The sequence below is a fragment of the Plectropomus leopardus genome, chromosome 12, assembly GCF_026936395.1.
Source record: "Plectropomus leopardus strain MGB_pleo_1.0 chromosome 12, ASM2693639v1, whole genome shotgun sequence".
NCBI lineage: Eukaryota > Metazoa > Chordata > Actinopteri > Perciformes > Serranidae > Plectropomus > Plectropomus leopardus.
Genome location: NC_142187.1, coordinates 14,937,673 through 14,963,549, shown reverse-complemented (window position 1 = coordinate 14,963,549; position 25,877 = coordinate 14,937,673). Strand labels below are relative to the sequence as shown.

The 25,877-nt window shown below is 38.4% G+C and overlaps 2 protein-coding genes across 9 annotated transcripts; one reads left to right on the top strand and one right to left on the bottom strand.

Moving 5' to 3' along the window:
• Window positions 1-661: 661 nt before the first annotated feature.
• On the bottom strand, window positions 662-15,657 carry gk5 (glycerol kinase 5). Of its 6 annotated transcripts, none has more exons than XM_042497694.2 (17): window positions 15,587-15,657; window positions 14,831-15,160; window positions 14,613-14,706; window positions 11,922-11,997; window positions 11,668-11,761; window positions 10,672-10,803; window positions 10,393-10,468; window positions 10,008-10,069; window positions 9,840-9,913; window positions 8,397-8,457; window positions 7,485-7,611; window positions 7,304-7,408; window positions 7,051-7,145; window positions 6,548-6,651; window positions 5,252-5,311; window positions 4,794-4,927; window positions 662-4,075 (listed from the first exon to the last, which is right to left on the bottom strand). In XM_042497694.2, exons 2-17 carry the CDS (start codon window positions 14,954-14,956, stop codon window positions 3,903-3,905), a joined length of 1,593 nt encoding a protein of 530 aa, XP_042353628.2. In that variant the 5' UTR covers window positions 14,957-15,160; window positions 15,587-15,657; the 3' UTR covers window positions 662-3,902. The 6 variants fall into 6 exon arrangements, with proteins under 6 accessions (XP_042353628.2, XP_087941344.1, XP_087941346.1 ...); XM_088085218.1 differs by having other exon boundaries at window positions 14,831-15,117; window positions 15,587-15,656; XM_088085220.1 differs by having other exon boundaries at window positions 14,831-15,044; window positions 15,587-15,656.
• LOC121952018 (nucleolin-like) lies at window positions 15,658-25,748 on the top strand. Of its 3 annotated transcripts, none has more exons than XM_042498529.2 (17): window positions 15,658-15,805; window positions 16,755-16,827; window positions 16,931-17,011; window positions 17,085-17,222; window positions 17,770-17,871; window positions 17,952-18,086; window positions 18,330-18,401; window positions 18,877-18,948; window positions 19,450-19,573; window positions 19,732-19,883; window positions 20,135-20,264; window positions 20,510-20,643; window positions 21,432-21,555; window positions 21,646-21,779; window positions 21,917-22,043; window positions 23,399-23,603; window positions 24,419-25,748. In XM_042498529.2, the coding sequence occupies exons 1-17, from the start codon at window positions 15,791-15,793 to the stop codon at window positions 24,422-24,424; spliced, it is 1,824 nt and encodes a 607-aa protein (XP_042354463.2). In that variant the 5' UTR covers window positions 15,658-15,790; the 3' UTR covers window positions 24,425-25,748. The 3 variants fall into 3 exon arrangements, with proteins under 3 accessions (XP_042354463.2, XP_042354462.2, XP_042354461.2); XM_042498528.2 differs by having other exon boundaries at window positions 16,928-17,011; window positions 17,773-17,871; XM_042498527.2 differs by having other exon boundaries at window positions 16,928-17,011.
• The last annotated feature ends 129 nt before the right edge of the window (window positions 25,749-25,877 follow it).

Genomic DNA, 25,877 nt, shown 5'->3' with positions numbered 1-25,877 from the left:
AATGCGCCACAATACCAGGACACGCACACACACACACAACCATTTTACTGATTAGTGTGAGAGCCGGCAACACTGATTCATGGGCTAGTCCTGTCTGTCTCACTCACTCTAGCACATTTTTCTCTGTGAAGGCACCCCACTGCAAGCCAAGCCCACTAGCAAAAAAAAAAAATTGCCCATGTTGGAGTGAGAAAGCTGAGATTGACGGCTTGACTCCGGGAAGCATTTGGGTGCAGGAAGCTTGATGCGCCAGAGCTTTGCGGTATGGATGTGTGATGCCCACCAAACTTCTGCTCTTCCTCTAAGGGGGGACAAGCACACAATCCTCCCATTGTTTGAGAAAAGCCCCTTTCCGTGCACTCAATTAGCACCCCCTTCACCATACCAGAACCATGAGCAGGAAAACACACCCCGTTTGTTCTCAGTCACTCCATCCGCAAGCTACCATAGCAACCCTCACAGAGAGGTTGGTCACATCAATGGGAAACAATCCCGACACTCATCCAACAGCCTGTGTTTCTGATCATTCCCCGGGGACAAGACAACGGCATTTCCTCTGAGTCCATGTGGAGATAAAACCCTTTAGGCAGCATCTGTTCATGCACTGTGTCGGTGACACCCACTGTAAGCAAGAGACACTCAAATCACCACAAGCGACTGCTTGTTATTTACGCTTTTAATACCAGCTCTTTATGCAATTTGGTAGCAAAATGTATGATCACACAACTAGTTGTTTCCCAGCAGATTGGGATGACAACTGCCATTCAAGAACTGAGGGGAATGTCACTCTGAACTGAGGTTCATTTTGTGCATTATGCATAGTGTCATTCTGCATAACAAACATTTAAAAGAAAAAGAAATTTCACCATTGAAACTACATGAACATTTAGCAATAATACCCCGCAAGAAGAATATATTTAGAATAAGATTCACAGTTTGAATTTTCTTGGTAATTTGTTTGCCTTTTTTATCATAACACATATCATCAGAGTTCATCAGGACAGTAAAAAACAAAACATTATCATTTGACATCAACATGTCTGTCCCCCATGGAACAATTCAACAGTGAACATTAACTGAAATGATGCTGACAATACAAAACATGGAAAAGGAAAAGCACCTAAATACATAATTATATGTACCCTAATTCAGTTTCAGGCAAGTTTGGAGATTATTCGTATCTCCCATCAACTTGTTTCAAGGGCAAAATTTGAGATTTTTTACAGCTTTTACAGGAAAGCTAACCGTTCAAATCTCCACAAATCTCTCTCTGTTAGAACCAATTTACACCAGGTATAAACATACATCTCCTGTGATCAGATCACAAGTGGGCAGCTCTAAGTCTGTCTCTTCACAGTTTGCATTAAAATGCATCTCCCTATGCGTCTCGAGTGATCACTTGTATTCAGATCTTTCTTCCTGCTCTATATGCCAATAAGTGCATGCAGAATTTTCCTTCGCAAAGAGCAAATGTGTTGTTGTTTTTAACGTGGCAGGTTTGTCTTGCTATACCCTCATGGGTGAGAGTCCGCCTGCACTGTTAGCATCACACAGCTGTTACCTTTGCACAGTTATTAACAGGTTTAAAGACAGAGTCGAGCTGTTTTTGCACCACTGTGAGTTTATTGGGAGTGTTTAAAAGCTGCTGCTAAACGGGAAGACTTTGAACTGACCGTTTGTTTGGAGGAGAGGGAATGGTCGACAGGACTAGCTCATGAATCATTTTAATTCTCGTATATTATCTCTTGATATTTAAGTTTTGGCCTTGTTCTATTTTATGATTTACTTTGTTGACATTTTTTGTTTGTTGCATTCTCCAAGTGTTAATTATTATTGTGAAGCACTTTTTAAACTGTGCTTAGAGAAGCGCTAGATAAATTAAGTTTGTTATTATTAACATTACTATGGATATTAAGCACTGCGTCTACTGGAGGGGGATCAATACGCAAAAGCGTAAGCTGAGAAGGCGGTCCATCAATGTGACCCAGGACATAAGAGCATACAAACTGCTGAAAGAATGTGACCATATGCGACCTAGACCACTTCTGAGTGTTGTCTGAACAATCGGATCTCAAGATGCACTGAGGACACATTTGGTGAGCTGTCTGCTTGTGATCCATTAACGCATGTTAATACCAAGTGTAAACAGGGCCGCAGTCAACTCTAACAATCATTTCTTTCTAATTTATAAACAATGGAGATTTAAGTTGCATTAGAAGCATTTCTTACAACTAGGAGCTAAAATACTAAAATTCAGTAGGATTCTGTGACACAGAGCAAAGCATCTGTAATTCACTTTTTGTTCCAGTCACATTTAACATCATTTTATTTAAAAATAGAATTTAGGTTTAAGTAATGTGTAAAGCGTGCAGATGGAATTTATCCTTATAAAATGTAGATTTTATTTGAAATGACAAGAAAATACTGTCACGTGAAGAAAAAAAAACAGTTGGTCAAAAAGCTAAATACTAAACTGTGTTTGTTCAGTGGCTAACATGATTTTAAAACATCTTGAAATTCTTTTTACTATCTAGAGCTCTTTAAATCTCAAGGCCTCAATAACAGAAGGGTTAAGTGCTGTTCGTTTTCCTCACAGAGGATCATGTGTGAATCTGGTATCAGTGAGTTCAAACCCCATTATTTTGTGACATGTGGTTGCTATAGCGGTTCATACATTAAAAAGCTGCAAAGCCAGTCATTAGCGCCCCCGTGTGGGAAGAAGTACAAATATTATCCACCTGGAAAAAACTGTAACATGAAGAGGCACCAGAGGCTTGAGATGCTGAATGAATAAAGCACAAGGTTTCTATGATGTGAAGAAATCAAGTAAAAGGTGCAGTAACTTCTGTATGTGAACGGCACCTCAAGGCTGAAGGAGGCTGATGGCACAATGGCCTGAATCAGACCTGTCATGGACCTTTGCCACAATCCTACTCTTAACCATAGTCAGTTAATGCTGTACCATTACGTCAGAGAATGTGACCCCCAGCAGTGTTTCCTTTTTCCGTATACTTAAAATGCTGCTTTTTCCCCTAAAAATACCTAGTACCAGCTGTATATTTGAACCTGGGCTTTATTTTCTCACTTTTTTGTCTAATGACTAATACGAACAATGGTCCTTTAAAGTTACCCAGTACTGAGCGAGAGCACTGCAGCCCGAAGCCACAAAACAGGCTGTAATCACATTGGACATGTCTGCATCGTCAGTTCATTTCCACTGAAAGTGCTTATTTTTGCCACTAACAGGCTGAAGTTATTATTAAGTGTCCAACCAGTAAAGGTCTGTCTCTTCAGGGATCCTTTACATTATGTTGTCTCAGAGTAAGATCCATTTTATTTAATCAAAAACAGCCCCAAAATTGCTATTTTCAAACCTACCAGACTCTATATATGCTGAAATTACTGTTTTTTTAAATGGAGACTGGTGGGTTTGGCGATGGTGATTTCAGGGCTGGATTAAAAAAAAAAAACAAAAAGGATTTTGCTCTTGTCTATCTTTGTAGGGATCCTTCCTATAATGTTGTCAGACACCTAGAATAATAATCTGAGTCTGTCAGTGGCAAAAACAAACACTTAGTGGATGGTTGGTTACGCTGCAGCCTGTTTGACTCAACACTGAACCAACTTAAAAAAGAATTATCTATTAGATACTTAGACACAAAAATGTGAGACAATAGGGTCCAGGTTGAAAAATACAGAAATTACATCTAATCCATCACCAAAGTTTTTGCATCACTTAAAATTAACCCTTACACTAGTTTAGAGACACAGCTGATGGTTGTTATGTCTTAATAACAGATATTTTGTACAAAGAACTATTTCTTTTTATATGGGACTTAAAACTCATGTCTTAATCTTCCCATTTGGACAGACCCTGGATCCCCCTGTGTGCGCATTCGGTGTCAATCCGGCTTGTACCAATTCATGGAGCGCCGGAGTGCTCTCTCCCAGCTCTGGACGACAGGGATGTAATCCCGACTCGGGCTGCATGCATTGCCCTGCGGTACTCCTTTGGGCAAGAAGGCCTCGTCGGTGCGCTGCAGCTTCTTTAGCTCCTCCTTGGTTCTCCAGAAGCCTGCGGTGACAGTGGAGGACAGAGGGTAAGCAACATAAACATTGATTGATTCTTACAAATGACCTGTGTATAACATAAGAGGGCCTATAAATCCTGAATGTGGCACTTTGAGTGATACAAATGTCCGCAAACACACTGTTAATCAATGGCTGAAAGTGGTGCAGATTTTTTTTTTTTTACACATCACCCATCACTATTGGCTCCTGGTCCACTAAGAACCAATGAGTCTCAAACACATGATTCACATTAACATTCAGTCATCAGCACCACCTGCTTCTGGCCTGTTATAAAACAACAAGAACAAATTAATCTTCTGCGCTTGATTTGATCAAACACTGACTAATGTATAACAATCTAATTACATAATGTGAATAATTCAATGGAAAACAGGTTACATAACAAAGAACAGCATTTCAGTGTGCTTCTTCTGTCAGTGCCAGGAATAAAAATAGGACTTTTGATCATGACTTTTCAAATGTAACTCAATATCAGGACCAAATGTTATGATATTTTTAGAGAAAAACAAAGAAAAGTGAGAGTAACATTGAAGCATCTGTCTCTAACTGCCTGACAGAGCTGCTTCTCTTCTTTGTGCCGAGCAGCATCACAGCTTCACGCGGCTGGCTGAAATAACCTAAATGAACTACAAAAATGCAAATGTTGCACATTTGTAAAGCATATAGCGTAATGTACACATCGTGTGTGAGCGTCTTCGTACCCACTCCAAGTCCTGCGACAAAAGCCGCCCCTAAACACGACATTTCGCACTGCTGGGGTCTGGAGACCTTTCTGCCAAACAGGTCTGCAGTCAGTTGCATGACGAAGTTGTTGGCGGAAACACCGCCATCCACCCTGAAACGGAAAGAAAGATAGTACACTCAATTACACTGCAACTCACTTTACTGTAACAGTGTCAGAGAGATATAGAGCCATAATGCATTGCCAATAAGAGCTGAACTGCATTAGTGGAAGCAGGGTACACAAGAGTCCACTCTGTTACGCCCAGTGAGCTGGCTGAAATCCAAAATTCTACAAATCAGATACTGCACTGTAAGCTGGGATATCAAAGGTATGGGGGACGACTACGAGGGCTAGATGCTTACGTTGACTCTTTTTCATGCGTGCAGCAAACTAACATACAATGAGACACTCTGTAGTGGATGAGGAAAACTGCACCTGATCTTTGTGATGGGAATGTCAGTTTCTTTCAGCATCGTCTCATAGAGCTGCTTGTTTCTGCAAAGAATAAGACAAGTGACATTCAGTTAGAATCATAGACTATATAAAAACAATGGACGTAGTCACCTCGACGTCACTCATTGGGTTTGTAGAATCCTGTTTTGAAGCCTTGAGTTTAGCTTTTTGACTGCCGCCTTCTTGGATTTTTGGAGCCAGAAATGTTTTGTGGAGAGGGTGGAGGCTGCTAGTTAGGTTAGCACAGTGCAGTGTAGTCTTTGGTTAACTGTGATGATGGGAATGCTTGTAAAAAAACAGACTTAAAATCATAAAAAACAAAATGTGGTGATTGGAAAAACTGAACATTTTATACCTAAGAGGGTGTTTTAGTCCAAGTAAATGCTGAATAATGCTTTTGGTGATCGAAATGTTAGTTAATTTTCATGAACTGAAAACACACTGAAATTGCAGCAGCTACAGCTTAAGACCCTAATTGCGGCTGTGTGTCCTGCATTGTTGGCTCCTTTGGCTTTTTTCATGCTGATTCAACATGCTAATTGGCATTTGATTTAAAATCTATTTTCCAAGAGTGACCTGGCCAAAACAAGGTTACAATAATAAATACAGACCGACAAATACAACTATCACACAATACAAAGAGCGAGCACAATCTCCAGTTAAAATGTGAAAAGTGCAATCATTAAAATTTCAGTGATAATTGGAGCAGCAGTCACATTGACCAATAGTGCTATTTTCTCAACCTTTTAAAAGTGCATTAAATTCCCCCATAGTGATCAGCTCAGACAGTTTTAAGTCCCTCTGTAAGTGTAATCCAAGTGTAGATAGATAGATTTGGTGTAGCTAGGCCCTTACTCTGTAAAACTGGGGTCACTTCATTATTATATTACCTAACCAACACAGTTGCTGTGGTAGCAACTTGCCAATGAATGGCACCCACATGCCATTGAAAGCATCTATGCCCCTAATTTTCATCAGACTTCAAGCCTAAAAAACAAGGCTGACTTACAAAAATTCACCCCAGCACAGTTGTCATGGACAGACCGAAAACGTTTTTTGAATAGGCTGTAGACATGTTCATTTCTGATTTGAAGTTAAGCATTCTAACTCGGGGGTCTATGAGGACTGACTCGCTCTTAGTGCCAGACTCAAGAGGCCATCTGAGGAACTGGCACAGCTTGGCTTCATTTTCCGTCCCTTAAGGTTGTTGCTTCATTAAAAAGAATGGGAATGAATGGTGAAGAAGGTCGAACAGAACAACCACTGTAAATGACTCACCTGAAGGCGACAGACTCCAGAATGGCACGGACCAGATGACTTTTAGTTGTAGAAGGTTTGAGGCCCATGAGGGAGGCGCAGGCTTTGGGATCATTCAGAGGAGCCTTTGGATAAATAAATACACGTGTGTCAAATGTCTACAAGTGAAAAACAAACCTGGCACAAAAAAAACAGCCTCTGGACAGCAAAAGTGCAGCTATGCTGTTTTACATCCATTAGAAAACGTTCTACTTTGTAATCACATGCAAAAAAAACATACGATTAACACTCAGGACAAACTTACAAAGGCCAGTTCACAATGGAGGGCAGAGAAAAAAAGAGACACAGAACCATGTTACACAGAGAAAATAAAAAGTAAATCCATGCCTGTATTGGTTAAAAATGAAATGTGCTAGAGTAAATACGGGTATTGTTTATCTTTGGATGAATGCGGTTGTGTATATAAAAGTAAAGAGATTTTTCTTTGACACAGATACACTGACATGCACATAGTACACATCTACCTGCAAGCCACTGAAGGAAGGAACAAAACACACTCCGTCTGAGTCACTGACACTGTAAGCCATGGCGCTGGTCTCCTGGACATCAGAGAAGAGCTCTGCAACAACACACACACAAACACACACACTGGTTTCTAAAACACCCTATGAATCCGTCAGTCGACATTCAATGTAGAGAAGATGACCTTACCAAAGGAATACTTCATACTTAAAAAGAAGTAACCATCAGAGCTAATTTCTGCTACTCATTGCTCACCTAGCTCCTGTGCCCATTTGATGGCAGTGCCCGTGTCCGCTGCGTTACCCTCGGCCAGGTACACCACCTCTGAGCCAATCTTCCAGCCCACCAGAGGATACAGACCTAAAGAGAAGAAAATTCGGGCTTGTATGGACACATCTGGAGGGAATAATCTTAATGCATGCGCATTTTGCCTTACCCGCTACAGATGTATGCGGTTGGCTCCCGGTGTTGATGTCCATGAAGGTACCAGTTCCCATGGTGATCTTGACATCACCCACGTCAAAGCAGCACTCTCCAAACATAGCTGCCTGCTGATCTGCCATCTATGGCAGAGGGACAGAGCGTGAGGGGATTTTGGTCATCATGAAACCCTCAGTCTTGGTCAGTAAAGGTCACAGAAGACGCTTAGTCATGGTCAGATCAGTAGCAGGCCTGACAGAGGCCACGAGGTCAGGCTGCTTGACCTCTGTTGTATTTGTGGACTACGTTGTTGACAACGCTGTGGCTGCATGGCTTCATGAAGTGAGTTAAGTATGTGCTTTTAAATATGGAAATGCAGCATTTAAAATCACACTGTCAGGATCTGTAAATAATCTGGTATACTGGAGTACTGCGATACCGCCCGTGCCTAAAATGTGCCTTTGATTGACATTTTACAGAACGCAGTGCAGACTGCAAAAATGAAAACACAATCAGTAAAATTGTTAAATAGTCTAAAAACACTGTTATCTAGCTAATTATCATATCACCCACATCTATCAGCTGAAGCGCCTGGTCTAAAGTACACCTGAGGTGGACACATTCTCCCCGCACATTCCTTATTTTTAAATACCACTTTATGTGCGGGAAAAGAAGTACACTTGTTTTTGTGCGTACACATTGTTGATGCATCTGGCCCCCAGAGCTCTACTTTCTGCTACTTATCCTCCTGACACACATTCCTTTCTGATGACTTGCTACATAATCTTGCTTGCTTTCCTTCGTCTAACATAACGTGACTCATGGTGACATCAATGTGGACACAGTGGCATAAAGGTTGCAATCAGTGTTTTTAATAATAAATGCACAAATAAGAGAGTCTGTGATGCCACAGAGCTTGACAACTTACCACTGACATGATGGGAATGGACACTCCAAAGATTGACGGGTCTGTGGAGCCAAAGTCATGACTGGTGCATCATGGGGGAGAAATCAATGAGAATGCATCATCTCACACTCTTTATCCACAAAGGCTATATAATTGTAATGATCACAAATAACATATCTAATACAAAGTTACTGAATGTCTTCATGAGAGTTAATATTCAGCAAATGTATAGATTTTCACATGTTAACACTATGCAGGATTGTCAGCAACTATTTGAAATGCTCGCCAGCAAAGCCAACCCCAGATATGCTCTCGTTTGGCGTATCACCTCGCTGTGTTTGTGTTTTTTTTGGCATTGTGTTTGTGATTTTGAGGCTTCTTTTTGGATATGTGCTGCTTATAGTCTGGCAGCTGTTCGCTACCTCTCTGTAGTCCGGACCTCACCTCTGCACGATGCCCATGAATTAAAAAAAATAAGAAAATGCAGGCAGAAAAAAGTCTCTGCAAATAAATACACCACCATTTAGACAATTTCAAAGCAGCTTTAAAAGCAACTCTTCAGACTGATGTTTCATATGTGATTGAAATATGAGTTTTTATTCTCCTATGAGATGACTCCTATCTTTTTTGTGCTTGTGACCCCTAAATACAGAGCAATATGTATTGTTGTGAACAGCTCAGCTGAGGAATCATTTAGTTTAAGAGGCCTGAGGAAGTATGTAATGCTTTAATATTAAAAGTATACTTCACTCCAGAAATGATAATTTCACCATCAATTATTCACCCAATGTTGCATTGAATTTGTGAAGAAAACTTTTGTTTTCCTGCATGCCTTCATGGCGAACAAGGAATCAAAAAATGAAGAAACAAGAAAATTCTTCAAGAATATAAGTCATAGATGTCCTTATTCAACAACAGAAAATGTACATCAAAACATCCATTTATAAACTCTCACACATCTGATGCAGTATAATCTAACTCTCATATATCCAGTTGTACGCTCAGGAATTCCCAAACACATGCATTTTTTTTTAAGAAACTTTGATACTGAAAACACTCATGCATAAACGTGCACAGATGAGTAGTGCACCTGCGCTGTTTATGTGAAAGTGTTTAAGTTTTTTTTTTAGCAAAAATTGATGTTTGGGAAATACTGAGAGTACAACTAAATAAATAAGACTATGATTTTACTGTACAATTGTCTAAGAGTTTGTAAACTGCTGTTTTGATTAGGTTTTACTAAACAAGGACACCATTTCATCAAGAAAGGTTGCCCTCTTTGGTTTCTTTGCTGAGGCATCCAAGAAAAAAATATTAACTTCCCAAATTCAGTGTAACAGGGTATGAGTAATTGTTATATAAATAACCATTGGGGGGAGGTGGGGGGGGGTTCTTTAAAAGACTGTCACTGGTTAACACATGATTCAAGTGTTACATAGAATTCAAAGGAAATGGTTGACTCACCCTGTATTTTCTACTTTGGGGAAAATAGACAGAGGCAGAGAGACAAGAGAGCAGAGAAACCCGCTCCAGCACATCTGTGAAAAAAGGCACCTTACAGTGATAAGAAAAAAACAACACAGAGACCAAAACACAGATATAAACAGTAAATAAACACAACACACCGCATACCTGATAGGAGTCGAAAATCCCTGTTGAACTGGCATTAGAGTAGTCTGTGGCGTGGACCTGCCCTAAAACAAGTTCAATGACACAAATAATAGGAATCACAAGAATGTAAAAAAACAAAAACAAAACAAAACACTTGTATGTGCTCCCAGTCATTCTCCCACCTCCTCCTCTCCCACAAAAGTAAACTGAAACATTTCAGCCAATCAGTGATGCAACAGGATTGGAAACACAAAGACCATTCTGAGTCCAGATGTTTCCTGTTAGACAGTCAGACAGTGCAAAATACAGTCCGCTGGACAAGTTGCATATTGATGTAATGTTCTCAAAAGATACAGAGAGAGAGATGGTAATCATTTGAGCTTTACATCACAAATACCACACACACCTTTTGTGAGTTTGAACAGGAGCCAGGTGTCTATTGTTCCGAAGCAGCAGTCATCTTCAGCTACTGCTTGATGAACCTGAAGGAATGAGGAAAGGTGATAAAGCAAAAAAAAAGGAGGCAAGCAAGTGGAGGTTGTGTTGATGATTTAATACAGCCTATCCCACTTGGCTGCAATGGTATGCTTTGAGCTATCTCTTTGTAAATGTAGTCACAGCCTGGGAGGCCTGCTCTAGGTTGGAGTTCAAGCTTAATAGTCTGTCTATACACACGCACACACACCTGCTTGTAGTGTGTCATGGCCCAAACGAGGCGGAAGGTGACATGTTGAGTGGAGAAGACAATAAGACTTGCTGCAAGTGACCGCTTCTGCCTGGTCAGGAAGTAGAGCAACTTCATCATGCCATGGATTGCCTGAAGTTGTCAAAAAACAACCACAGACATAGTGTATGAAATGGCATGATATTCAGCACTGATGCCACAGTTGTTCACTGTCTAACAATTAGTTTTTTTACCAAGTTATTTAGAAGTTCAAGTATTTCATCTTTCGTCTATTTAAGGGTACGTTTGGTATTTTTCCACCATATTTCCCCCATGTTTTTATGTCTATGTGACTAATGGAGGCAGCAATATTTGAAACTGGTCCAGTGCAGTCCGAAAGTGCTGCAGACGGTAGCAGCTGAACAGTGATACCACTCAGGGCATTTGTGGATCATCAGTTTACCTCCACTGTTGTGCTTGCTTTTGCCATTGAAAGGCTCAGATTATTATTTCAAGTTTTTGACATATTATTCCCTTAAACTGATCCCTACAGAGATAGATCTTTTTAACTGAGAAGTAAGATTATTTTTTACCAGAACAGTCCCAAAATTGCCATCGCCAAATCCACCAAACTCCATTTAAATAAACAATCATTTTGGAAATGATGATTTCAGTGTTGTTTTTGGTTAAAAAGAAAGGATCTATCTCTGTAGGGATCAACAATGTTGTCAGAAACTTACAATAACAATCTGAGCTTTTCAGTAGTGAAAACAAGCAGTTTTAGTTGATGTAAATTGATGGTACAAACATGGCCTAAGTGGTTACATTGCAGCCTGTGCCACTGCTGCAGTTCTCTCCCTCAATACTGGACCAGTGTCAAAAACTATTGTTCCCATTCGTCACTTAGACACAAAAACGTGAAAAAGTGGGGTTCATGTTTAAAACTACCAAATTTACAGTTAAACCACCAAATGTATTAGACATGTATGATGGGCAGAAATCCAGTTATAGACTCACTTTCATTGTACATGATCTGTTCCAGGACTTCACCAGATCTGCAGACCTCTGATCCTGCCAGCTGATAAAGTTATGAAAAGGAACTCCAGTTTTCCTGTCAAAAGTAAAAAAGAGGGAGTAAAAAAACAGGATGGAGCCACAATGGATAATCAGTATATGAGGGCCAGTTAAACAGCTTTGCTACAGCAGTTCTCTTTAAGTTTTCCAACAAGTCACATGGTCTCTTTCTGGAAATAATTTGATAATAATTTTACCTGTTCCATGTTGTGAAGGTGCTTCGTTGAGTGGAGATGCCCAGAGCATCTATCTGACGCATTTGTACCCCTGCATCTATATAATGAGCCGGCAGCACATGCACACACATTAAAATGGTAATGGTAAGAAACAGGAATAGATTGCTGAAACAGGGACTCCCATGTAGGATGGAGCTGCAACAATTTATTAGTTTCTAAACAATTAAATTAACTGTCAAATATTTTGATAATCTTTTAATCTGTTTGAACAATTTTTGATTTTTTAAAAAAAATCAAATACTCTGATCTAGCTTCTTAAATGTTATTATTTTCTAATTTCCTTACCCCTTTATGACAGTAAACTTAATATCATCCTGGACTTTGGGAAACACTGATTGACATTTTCCATCATTTTATGGCCTGTTTTAAATCAAACAAATAATCAATGAATTAAAAAAATTATCTGTAGATTGATCGATAATGAAGATAATCTTAAATTGCAGTCCTAAAATAGGGATTATTGTATGGTCTTTGAAGACAGAGACAAATGTCCATTATAAATCAATGCAGTGTTCGGGGTTTAATAGTTTTCTTAACAAAACAAGGACAGAGTTTCACTGACTTTAATGGAGATATAGTCGCTTACACAAGCTAACCTTTCAAATTTGCATGCATGAAATGATCTTTTCTGTACCAGGATGCCAAATATTTCTAATGTATTTTGGAGAAAACTGCCTTTCAAATGTCAATATAACATTTTCAAATAAAACAACAGCGCAGGATAAAGCCTTGAAACCGTCCCTGACAAATATCAATACATTTTTGACAGAATTGTAATAACATACGAGCATGATGTGCCTATGTGCTGTTATTTACTGCAGTGTTGCTTTTTGGATTGAACTGAACAGTGGCCACAGATGTGGCTAAAGAACTGGCATCTCAACGTCTGTTTAAACTGTCACTTTTCTCTTTGAGAAAAAAACTAAAAGAGCATTTTCACATGAATTGCAGTATTAACCCATTAATGTCCTTAGTGGAAGTCCAAAATTTCCTTCACGGCATTTAAAGTACTAACTGACTTAAGACCATATAAGTTGGAATTTCTCAAATTGGTCAAAGTATGAAGCGACAGCGCCCGTTTTTTTTAGCATATTTTTTTTTAGCATCTGGTCACAAGGGGTTTCTCGTTTTCTGATTTTCAATTAAAACACTCCCAAAACAATAGGTTAGGAGTATCAGATCTTAATAATTTTTCATACACACATTGTCCAGACTCTTATAATACACATTTAAAAAGAAAAATTATAATTCATTGATTTTTCTTGCTCCAAGTTGACATTGTGCATGGTATAGAGGCATTTTATAATGTATTAAAATATCTGCGTAGACTCTCAATCTTCCACCCCTATTTAATATCTCTCTCTCTCTCTCTCTCACACACACACACACACACACACACAAAAAAAAGAATGAAATCCAAAGTCAGACGCTTGTTGACAGACCGCTTTGGTCTTTGAAATGCCACTGCAGATGCAGTAAACATATCAGGTTTGTTCCAGCTCTGTTGGCCTCAGTCAGTCTTTGAGAGGCCCATGCAGAATAGTGCTACTAAAGATACTGTAGATATAACAAATTTTCAAAAAAGATTCTGTTTGTGAGCTGATTAACATGTTAACAGTTAATGCTGCACCGGCAGCTGCATTTCAAAGACCAAAGTTGTTTGACAACAACCTTTGGTTTTCATTTTGTGTGTGTGTGTGTGTGTGTGTGAGAGAGTGAGAGAGAGTGAGTGAGTGAGTGATATTAAGTAGGGTGGAAGATTGAGAGTCTAAAGAGATATTTTATTCCAATTTAAAACCCCATAAAAATACAATATAAAAAGCCTCTATACCGTGCACAATGTCACAGTGAATTATAATTTCTGTTTTTAAATCTTTATTATAAGAGTCTGGACAATGTGAGTATGAAAATTATTAAGATCTGATACTCCTAACCTATTTTTTTGGATGTTTTTTTTTAAACAAAGGTCAGTAGTTCCCCATGATTCTTATGGGTTAGTAAACCCCATTGGAGTACATGGGAATCCATGGTCATAGAACCACATTTCTCATAATTTCTCCCTAACAACACATTGGAAAATCTATTTTATAATTTATTCTGAGTGCATGATTTTTTTTTTGAACATGTTATCGTGTAAACCTTTATTTCAACCAGGGTTTATAGGAAAAGTGATAAAATGACTAACCCTATCCCCTGTATCTCAAAAACTATAAAGACTTGTATCACGTTCTTGATAACATTGGACTTAGAACATCTTGAATTTATACTTCAATTCAATAATTTGTTATTTGTTGCAGTGTATGTATAATATTAAGCATATAAAATTAGTGCTAGTTATTTTTGTGATTTTTTCGACTTTCAACTTTGTCTATCAATTAAGGCATAATAAATTTCACAAATTGAAAATTTTGATTTTGACATGTATGACACTTAACACAGAAAATGTCATGTTTCTATCTCTAACAGAAAAATATCTATAGGGCTTTTACTTAATATACTAAATATAATACAAGGACGTTAATGGGTTAGAAATGTTTTGTCAGATATGCATTTGTCAGTAGCTGTGCTTGTTATATTGAATGATTCACATCCTGTCTAATTCCTTAGTATAGCTGTATTAAGATGTAGTAACGGGAAATTACGCAACTGTACCTTGCACAGCTCCCTTGACCACAGTGATAAACCCTTCCCATAGTGCATCAGGGTCCATTTCCACATGTCCTACTTCTGGATACAAGAGGACAACCTGGAGCAAGTATTAACAAAGTCAAAGTAAGTTTGTAATAAAGTTGCACACAGAGAATAACTTCTGTTATTGGTGTGATTTACAGATATGAAGCCAAAAAGGAAAGCAAGAGTAAGATGAATACCTTGGTTGTGCATGATCCTCGGATTGTTGCCTCCTTGTCATAGACGTGACATCTGATCGATGTCGTCCCAACGTCCACCGACAAAATGAAGCTTTCCTTATTGAAGCCGTTTCTCTGACTCCCCATTGTAGATACGTTTGTCCCACTACTACCACTGCTCCTCAGATCAGTCCCACATCCCCCATAGTCAGCTCATACTCGTCTTGTTTATAGTCTGAATGGATGAAGTGACCTGATAGTACCTTATCTGCACCGGGTGAAATGCCGTCTTGAAGCTGTAACTCAACCTTTGAACCATGAATTCACAGGAACATCCAGTTCCAGTTCAACCTGTTGATCCCAGTTTCAGACCATTTATTGTCAAGTGCTACATTAAAACAGCCGTTAGCTAGGAAGTGATAACAACTTCACATCAAAAGCGCTGATGAAATGTGTATCACAGAAGTTAATTACGCATGTAATTATAGTTAACGCATTGCAATATGAAGAAAAAACATTATCGAAATGTTGTTATCTGCGTGTTTGATACGCTAAATAGTTCACTTGAGTCTGGTGGAGCTGACATGAGCTGAAGTGGGTGGTGACCAACTAACCGGTCTAGTTAAGCTAACTGGCTACTTAGCTAACTAGCTGTCAGAAAAAGAAATTTGAGCAGTTGTTTAAAAAAAACTGCCAAATATGAGTCTTCTCCCTTAAATTGTTCACTGCGAGTCAATATTTACCAAATAGGTGCTCATATCAGTGAAGTCCACATACCGAGGCGTCTGGCTGTGATAGGGAGAGTCCGAAAGTTGTTTTTCGCTGAATCGCATATAGGTGACATCCCACTGGGCACCCGTAGTGGAGAGCACGCATGCGCAATTTGAAACAGTCACGTGGATGTTTTTAGCTAAATAAAACGTGTATCCGCCGGCTGCAACTAGCAGTTTATTATAATCTTGTGGGACTGAAACACAAACCATGGGAAAGACAGACGTAAGAATTATGTTACTTTCATTTAAGTTAACCACGTGTACTGAGCAGATTAATTCACGCTAACCGCACTTTGGTCTTATTAAGTGTAAGTTAACAAGCTAACAGTTAGCAGATGATAAGCACACGTGTTCTACCTAAAAGGACATTTCACGTGGTTAATGTACAACTGCACAACCCTTAAGTTCTTTTTTAATTGGGCCCTTTTAGTTTCAGGCTATTCATAATCATATTTTTATTTACGTATCGTCATTTATAACCTTTATACTTACACTGTGCAATGTCCTACTGTGCAGTATTTTAACACTTACTGTGTAATGACATGTATAGGTTATATTTCTATATCTTATCAGTAAATATACTACACACCATGTGTGTAGTTATCCTGTGCAGCTATGAATAATGAGCATGCAGTATCTGTACAAGTTAAACGTGTAAAACGTGTATGTAGAGTGTATATTTTATTATTACTTTATCTAGATTGTAATTTGTAATGTTTTTGTCCTTATTAGCACACAATTGCCTTTTTTCTTTTCTCCTTTTGCAATTATTGATCGTGTAATTGATAAGTTGAGTGGCAGAAGTTAACTTGAAACTAAATTTTGATGAGTAATTGAAAGTTTCAGTTAGTTATAAATTGATGATACCAGATTTTAACTGGTTTGAGCCTCTCAAATGACAAATTCACTTCCTGTATTACTACAATAGTATCACTTGAATATTTTGGGGGTTCTGACTGTTAGACAACACAAGTGATTGGAAGACATCACATTGGGCTCTAGGAAATGGTTATGAGCATGCACAGTGACTTTAAGTGATGATGTAAATGATGCATCTTCGAAAAAAACCCAAACAATCCACAGTTGGATCAGTATTGTAAATATTTTGTATGCAGCCTTGCTCACAAGAGCACACAGGGTCTTAATTTGACAAAAGTTTGTGTTTCTTTCAGGCTACGAGACGTAAAAGACGAAGCAAAGTTGTCAACAGTGAAGTTTTAGAGGAAGAGGACAGCGCTACACCAGGCAAGTCATTTCTTTAAAATACCTAGAAACTTGGACTAAACATGACTGTTTGGACTTTGTAATGACTGACATTAAATCATTCATTATATGATTGTTTCAGAAGGACAGACTGAGAGTGTCCCTACAAGTAAAGAAATAGTCGAAACAGAGGAGGATGCTCCCAAGGAGGACCAAGATGAACAAGGTTTACCATACAGATCCTACCTGATGTCTCACTGAGATTCTGAGCTGTGCCAGTAACAAAGATGTGTCTTTAGATTCTCAGATGGAGACCGTCATTGAAGTAAAAAGAAATACATCCACTGTGACCGTATCCTGGGACAAGCAGAATGAGGAGGGAGAAGCTGATGATTCAGAAAAAAGAACCAATGCAAGTGATCAGATGATGGATAGTGGTAAGGATGTTTACAGGAATCAGAAGCGTCATTTGCGTCAGAAAAGTAAGATTTGTCCACTTAAATGCTGTCATCATCAGTGCTGCAGGAGTATTGCTACTCTTCATGTTTAGAATCTTAAAGATACTCATAACATGTATTAATCATGTAATGAATGACTCCCACTGTCTTTTTTTGGTCCTAATGAATTTCGTTTCTTGTCATTTAAGTTGAAGGTGTTATGCTAGTCTTTGTTTAAATATGTGTGTTAAAACCAAAAGTTGCAAACAATTGTTCCGTTTTAAGGAGAAACTCAGCCTCCTTAAAGGGAAACTGGTGTTTTTTTCCAAAAAGTGCCAAAAGTTTTAAGTGGTTACATTTCAGCCTGGATTGTTAATGCTGGACCAGTTTCAAAAATAGTTGTTCCCATTAGAGACTTAGACACAAAACTTGGAAAAATATGGCTCAGGTTGAGAAATACAAACAATACACTTTGAGCTTGAGTGGAGGCTACAAAAAAGTGTTGTTACTGGTTTTCAGTCTTAAAATCTAAATATGTTTTTGGCAGAAGAACAGATCATCTCCTCATCTGGTGCTGTGGGCTCCACAGAGGACGCTTTCAGGGAGAGCACTGAGACAAACATGATGCAAGACATGCAGGAATCTGGAGGTACTGCGAATATAACGACACCAAACAAAAGTATCTTATTGAAACTCTCAGCGATGACGGTAACAGAGCTTCCTCTCTAGAGTCTCGGATGGACACTGCCGCTGAAAATACAGCTGCAGTAACTGTAACCCTGGAGAAGAGTGAGGAGGGAGGGAGCGAGGATGTTAAAAAGGAAGCCAATGGAGGCGAGCAGAAAATGGTTAAAAAGAAAGCAGGTAAGGATGCTTCTGAGAGTTAATGGTAACCAGTCAATGATAAAACAGCTGTTACAGGTAATTCTGTCTTTCTGTCCTTTGTGCTTTCACTGTCCTACTCACTGAGGATGTGTTTCCTCCTTGTGGCACTATGGCAACGCACTAAAAATGTGTAGTTAGGAGAGACAAGATTTCCTACACTGTCTGTCTGCCATTTGTACTTATTTCACTTGTCTCAGTTTTAACATTTTCTGTTGGTTGCAGCAAAAAGGAAACGGAAGGCACGCTCTACTGTTGAGACCTCCCCACCGAAGAAAACTAAGCTCATCAGTGACGGTATGAAGCTTTCAGTGTTGCACTCTGAAAATGAGTCTTTCATACACTGCAACCTTTGGACACCATGATGTCCTTCACTCTGATTTTTACTAAAAAAAAACAACTTTAAAACTAATAAAATCTTTTATTTCTTCTATGAATTGTTAAAACTTCATCTAAACTGCTTGTCAACAAACTTACAAATAATTTTGATCAACTGTGCTCAAAAATAGTTGAAAAAAACACAGCATTGCCTCACTATCAGTGCTACTGTAAACATTTTCTGTGACGTGTGTCAGTGTTTACCTGACCTGTGTGACATTAATCTCAGAGGCACAGAACAATGTGGTGAAATATATATGATACCTTGAGAAACAGCACAAAGTCTTAATGACAGGTGAGGAGAGAGAAATGAGATATCTGATACACCATCTGCCATTTGTACTCACTTTTTTGAAATTTATGAAGTATTTCTAACATTTTCTATCGGTTGCAGTAAAAAAGAAACAGAAGGAACAGTCCAATGCTGAGACCTCCCCATCAAAGAAAACTAAGGTCATCAATAAAGGTATGAAGTTTTGAATGTTGGTCTTGAAAATTAGTCTTTCATACACTGCAGCCTTTGGACACCATGAAGTCACTCCGATTTTTACCCCCCCAAAAAACTATAATAAAAACTTATTAAAAATTAAAAATTAATCAACAACATACAGAATTGTCTAACTGTTTATAAAAATAATACTATATACTTTCGATAACATTTCCCTGAACATGTGAGGCAGTTTTTACCCGATAATTGTGAGACTCATTTCAGAGATGAGATTTCCTACACACTGTCTGCCTTTTGCACTCATTTTTTAAAATTCGTGACACAGTTTTAATATTTTCCTTCGGTTGCAGTAAAAGGGAAACAGAAGGCAAGCTCTGCTGCTGTGACCCCACAACCAAAGAGAATAAAGCTCATCAACAAAGTTATGAACCCAAAATAAGTCAGACTGCTGAATGCTTTGATCTGTAAGGTGCCTAATTTTTGTACCCTCATACATTTCACTCTCTTACTTTGTTGCAGGTTTTTGTGTTTTTATTGGCAACCTGGACAAGTCCAAAAGCCGTAGCCAGATTGAAGATTCCTTAGCAAAGTACCTCATGACAAACAGTGTCCTATTCAAGCACATCAGATTAGACAAGACCAAGTGAGTATGTTCTTAAACGTCAGTGTTTTATTGTCAGATGTCTTTCGGCAGGAAACCCTGTTGGTGCATTTGACACCGATCGTCTCATCAAGTTAGAATGATTACTGCTACTACTTTAAATACTAAATCAACTCAAAAGTAATGTTTTGTTGTTGTAGAAAATTTGCATATGCCGATATGGCGTCAGAGATGGACATGACCAAAGCCCTGACGTTTAATGGAGAAGTGCTGCATGATAAGCCAATGAAGATCGCCAGAGCAAAGGTCATAAGTAAGGACAAGGCCCAACCTACAGCAGAGGAGCGAAAGGGTAACTAAACTAAATATGACCGTTTTATCTTTTGCACTTTTTTACACAATTCAAAATCTCTGTTACATCACCATTTCAGAAACCAGTTCAGGGGTAGTGTTTGTGTGTTTTAACCACAGGAGGGCATTCATTGTAGAGTTTTAAAGCTGATATGATTTTGAGTTTGTTTTTTTTCTTTGTTAACGGCTTATATAAGTCTGAGGCAGTTGATATAAATTGAATGTCTAACTTGAGGAATGTCTTGTTTTTAGAAGCCAAAGATGGCAGATGTTTATTTCTGAAGAACATCCCATACGCGGCAACAAAAAATGACATTGTCAGGGTTTTCCGAAAGGCCATCGACGTCAGGTTTCTTGGTGGAACTCAGGGCCCAGAGAGAGGGTAAGAGTTTAAAGAACCTGCATTAGAGGGGCAGTTCACTCCCATATTAAAACAATAGTCATGATTTTTGGGGTGAATTGTTCCCTTGAGGTTTACTTTATATGCATTTGTATTAAGTATACAATGGTGTGCAAAACGCGCGTCAATTATCATATTTAGTCATCCAATGACAAATATTTAGAAATAGAATTATGCATTTATTTAGTATTTGTAATCCGTACTGAATAAGCTTTGTTTTTCAACAGCATTGCTTTTGTGGAGTTTCAAAATAAAACAATTGCAAAGAAAATGTGGTTACGAAAACAAGGAGTCCAGATCCACGGCCGGGTTTTGACTGTGGACCGCATTAGAAATAAGGACAACGAAGACATCAAAAAAGGTAAATCCCTGTATATTTAGAAATTTACTGTCAACAGCTGATACAATACTATAGTGGTTAACCTGATCATCAGTCAATTCTAAAAATATTTAACCCACAAAATGAACATTTGTATATCCTTTACTCACCCCATGGTCTGTTGAATTCCAGAAGAAAACTTCATTTTTCTGGCATGCCTCCACTGTGAACAAAAAATCTGGAAATTGAGAAAATCCTTGATGAATTGGAAGTCATAAGTCACATTTACCAAAAGCAAATTTATATCAAATCATCTGTTTACAAACTCTCGCACGTCTCCTGCAGTATAATCCAAGTCTCATGTTTTGAGTCGTTTGCTCAGAAACGCCACATGAATTTTCACTAAAATGCTACGATGTAAAACACTTCAGTTCAAAAAGTCTCATATATGACTGAGAAGTGCGTCAGGGCACGTGCATCATTTGGACAAGGGCGCGTTATTTGTAGACAGAATTGTTTTATTTTGTTTTTTTGTTGTTGTATGTATATTTGGGAAGTACTGAGCATATGTTGGATAAATGAGACTTTAATATAGTACTTTAATATTTGCTATTGTTAAATGCAGACCCCTTTTACTCTTTTTAAGTCATGAAGAATATTTATCTTTTTTGGAGTCTTTATTCACTTGGAGGGCATTCAAGAAAGAAAATAAGAAAACTAGTTTTCGTTATAAATTCAAAGTAACACATGATGAGTAACTGATGAGTGTGAGTGAAGTACTCCTTTAAATCTAGACAGGACTAACCAAAGATTTCACTTCTTTCTTTCAGATCCTCCGTGTAAAACCCTATTTGTCCACAATTTGCCTGTCAATGTGAAAAGAAAACAACTCAATACGGTCTTCCAGGAAGCTTGTAATATCAACGTTCCTAAAAGCGAAGGCAAAACAAGAGGGTACGCATACGTACAGTGGCCTGTTCTTTTTTTTTTCACTGTAAGGAAAGTGTTTGCATTTTCTCATGGAATATCTGTAATCCTTTGCAGGTTTGCGTTTGTCGAATTTAGAAGTGTGGAAGATGCTGAAAAGGCCTTGGAGTCGTCCAAAAATGTTAAGATCAACAAAAAGTTGATCGGAGTACAATTCAGCAAAACGAAAGAGAAGTCAGGAACAGAAAAGGGTATGTGGGATAGTTAATGTCATTTTATTCATGTAGGTGTTGCCTGTCACCTAATATCTGAAAGCAAAACATCATATTTTTTCTCAAATTATATCAGTTTGAGTCAAGATGCTATTTTGTTTCTTCCTCCTCATTAGTCCTGAAAAAAACACTGATCGTGATGGGCCTTGCTGAGACGACAACTGCAGAGACTCTTCAAAGAGCTTTTGAAGGGGCGTTACGAGCAAGAGTCACTGTAGATAGAGAGACAGGAGTCTCAAAAAGGTGGGCAGCCCAATCTTATCTTTTTACTGTCATAATTGTAATTTAAAGCCCCCCTCCATTTTTTTGTTTATGTCTCTCAAATGTCTGACCTTGACTATACTGACTTGTGTTTGTGCGAAGTTTGTTACTAGAGAGCTGTTTTCACATTCCTCTATTGAGGGAGCGATATTGAGTACTTCCCTAAAGTCTGATATTCAAATGTGCGCCAGAAAAATAAGATTAGTTCTATTACTAATGTGAAAGCCAAATGGAAACATATCGACAGAGCAACAGACTACGCAGCGGCGCTGGTGAAGAAGCCTGAAACCTCCAGTGCTGAGTGGACTGGACTGGAGCAGAGTTAGCGTTAGCATAGATAAAGTTTTGACAGCAAACATGTTAGTGTTAAGTTTTGGGATGTAAAATTGACCCCGGAGCTTCCTTATTTATTTTGTTAAATTTATTTATTTTTCACAGTAAAAATAAAAAACAAAACCACAACAAAATAGTAGCAGATTGTGCAAGTGAGGTACAGAAAACCCAGAGAGGCTGATGAGACAAAATTGATTACAGAAACAAGTATTGCATCCTACAATATCAAAAAATAAGGACAAGTAGACCGATCATTGAAGAACAATTACAACACCTAACGTCAAATGGCAAAAAACATAAAATAAATCAGTTTTTTTAAATGTACTGAGGGTGTAAGGACCTATGTGTGTTTGTGGAGATGTGTGAAAGTGTATGTTTATGCATGCGCATGATTGAGACAAAATGCTAAAGCACATTCAACTCTTAACAAAGGAGAGATGGAGAAGAAGCCAAAAGAAGACAGATGTGAAGAGTTAGGGTTGTTAGGTTAAAGTTCGGTTCATTGGACAGGTCCTGAGCCTATATTTGTAATGCTTTCTTCCAAAAACTATTCTGATACGTCTACTAGTCGCTGAATTTGTTGCACAACAGACTCATCTGAGTGTGAATCTGTCTGAGGCTCAAACACGTTTGGCTGAATCTCTGCCGTGTTTCCTCTGATGCTAATGCTTACTATTTGGATGGGCGCTGCTCTTTCGTTGATCAGCTTTGGCCAAGCAGCACTGGAGAAAGAGAAAATCAAAACTTAGCCCAAGAAGCAGTAATGGGCAGGATGGAGGCCAGATCCAGAATTTCTCAATAAGAGAGATAGAATAGATGTGCTTCCAGCACCGTCTCAGAGTTGCTTTTAATTTTTTTTCTTTTTATGTGGGGAAACCATGTTAAACAAAATATAATCTCTTAGCAGAGTATTTTTACGTACTTTGAACATGCTTAGAGGGGCATTTAAATGTTTTTACATTTTTCTGGAGGTTTTCTTGACACCGTCTTGCATTTTTTCTCAGGTACGGTTTTGTGGACTTTGAGCGTGAAGACACATGCAAATCCGCCATGGAAGCCATGGAGGACTGCGAGATAGATGGCAGCAAAGTGACTGTGACCTATTCAAAAATTAAGACCGGAATACGTCCAGGACGCCCCCACAAGCCACCCCGTGGTCCCCCTGCAGACCATGTGGACGTAAAGACAAAGAAAAACGCAGAAGAGGAGGTAAGACTTGAGTTTAACTTGTGTATTGGAGTCTCACAGCAGTTGTATTTTCCCAAATAGTTTTGAAAAGGAGTAAAAAAAAAAAAAAATTCAGGCTGCTCTAATCATTGTGTTTTAAATAAAATATTAACAATGGATTGAATGACTATTAGTAATGTGAAAGGGGGCGCTTGTTTTGATGAACACACAAAATGAATAACTCAGCTGTTCCTCTCGTCAGTTTTAGCATCTTTTTCTTGCTAATCAACAACGAAAGAAACTCCTGTGCCTATAATAACCCCCAACCACGCCAAATAACAACAAAAAAGGGGAAAGAAACCATAAAAAAAGCTTAAAATAACAAAAGCAATAAATAGCATTACAATAAAATAAAAACACTATAAAAAGAATATGAAAGAAAGAATAAACTAAAAGTATACAGTAAAATATGATATTAATAAAACAATGTAATTGATTAAACATACAAAGCAAAAAAATATGGAAAGATGTACTTAGAAAATGTTTTTAAAGCCGATTTCAAAGAGGACAAAGATGTGGCTCACCTGATCTCCTCCTGCAAATCTTTACATACTGATGAGACCTGATGATGAAGTTGCGGTCGTTCCCAGTTTTCAGGCTAAATTTTAAAAACTCTAAAAGGGATCCTCCGCTGTGCTGTGTTGCTGCTTTGTTTCACTGCCCACAGGTGGCCGATAAAATTGGTTAATCCAGCTTTAGTAAATGCTTTTGACCTTATTTTTCTGTGGCAGCTTGTTTTAGGAAGTGGTTTTTATCCTCCATGCAAAAAAACTAAAACTTGTGATTTTGTTTTCCAGTTTTAGGACATGCAGCTGTCCCACCAGAGAATGCTGTTAAAAAATTGAAAAACAAAAAGTCCTCCACCTCCCCGAAATTATCTAATTTCATTCCCCTGTAAACGACCCGCAGGAGCGTGTCCTGAAGGAGCAAACATACAGGTGGATGACAGAAACGCTTGTATGACTGGTACAGTCATGTCGCAGTTGCGCCAGAACTATGTGGTTAGATTTAAAAGAAACATTTATGGTTTGACTTAGAATAAGTATGTTGGTTACCAAGGTAACGTAATGCATCTCATGGGACATGCATCACATGACATATGTTGACATATTACATTTCCTTGTTAAAATAAATACGATGATTACTTGGATCGTTTGCATCATTGGGCTCATAGAGCAAGCGCACCACAGACTTCTGATGGTCCATCAGCCAACTTCAAGTATGTTATCAGACCAAATGGACTAAATCCTGTTAGTGAAAAGAAACATTTTGCAGGGGTTGTGTTGCTAAAAAAACTTTATCCATTGTATCTCTTTCCCAATTCAGGTTCACGGGAAAACATTATTTTTGTGCCTAATGAGATCGCCTGACAGACCTGAATGTTGTACTTTTGCTTCAAACTTTAAACTGTATTTCTGAGGAGCATGCTCTTTATCAGGCGGCCAGGAAGTTTTTTTTTTTGCATTACAACCACGTGAAATGACTTGTTTCACTATCAGATATGATCTATTGGGTATATTTTGATTACCTGGATGATCCACAGAATTTTACACCTGCGTTTTATTCATTTCACCATTTTGGCCTTGTGCACCACTGAGTAACTTGCACAGGAATAAACAGGGCTTCATTTACAACACTGTATCTAGATTGCATAGTTTGGAGTTAGGGCTAAATGTTGAGATAAGCCAATCAGAGGCAAAGCAAGGTGGGTCATTCCTTTGCTATCCAGGGAAATCGAAGTCATGAAGCACTAGGCTACTTTATCTGACTTCCTCCTTTGCTCCTGTGATAATTACTACAGCCGCTAGGGACCAACGCCACAAAAAACATAGATTGGGTTTTTCTTGTAAAAACGCGCTATGTGATCGCATTTAGGTGGAGGACACTTTAATTTTGATATGTTCAAGGGTGTGAAAATGTGTACAGTTTGCTTGTCCCGCCTGATTGTCTGAGAGGAGACACCTTGTTATGTCATATTTTGTACATTAAACTGTTGACTTCACAATTATTGTCAAAAAACACAGAAAAGAACCCTTACTTCTTAACACATTATGTGCTTCTTCTGTAATATAAAAATGTGACTTCAGATTTATTCCTAATGTGAAGATAAAACTATTTTTAAAACCACTCCATCTGTTTCTTTTGAGTTTTCTGTTGTAACATCTGTTTTGTGAAGACCCACAAGGTTATCCCAGGACTTGCTGAAATCTCAGCCAACTTACTATTTCTTCTCTTTCACTGACCTGAAATAACACC

Excerpts from the sequence above, each read along its gene's own strand:
- LOC121952018 (XM_042498527.2), top strand. Across the intron at positions 16,828-16,927 it reads AGAGGACAGCGCTACACCAG|AAGGACAGACTGAGAGTGTC; the intron begins GCAAGTCATTTC and ends TGATTGTTTCAG. Across the intron at positions 21,780-21,916 it reads GAAGTCAGGAACAGAAAAGG|TCCTGAAAAAAACACTGATC; the intron begins GTATGTGGGATA and ends CCTCCTCATTAG.
- gk5 (XM_042497694.2), bottom strand. The coding sequence starts at position 14,956 with ATGGGGAGTCAGAGAAACGGCTTCAATAAGGAAAGCTTCATTTTGTCG. Across the intron at positions 11,998-14,612 it reads GGTCAAGGGAGCTGTGCAAG|ATGCAGGGGTACAAATGCGT; the intron begins GTACAGTTGCGT and ends CTCATTATATAG. Across the intron at positions 10,070-10,392 it reads CCTGTTCAAACTCACAAAAG|GGCAGGTCCACGCCACAGAC; the intron begins GTGTGTGTGGTA and ends AACTTGTTTTAG.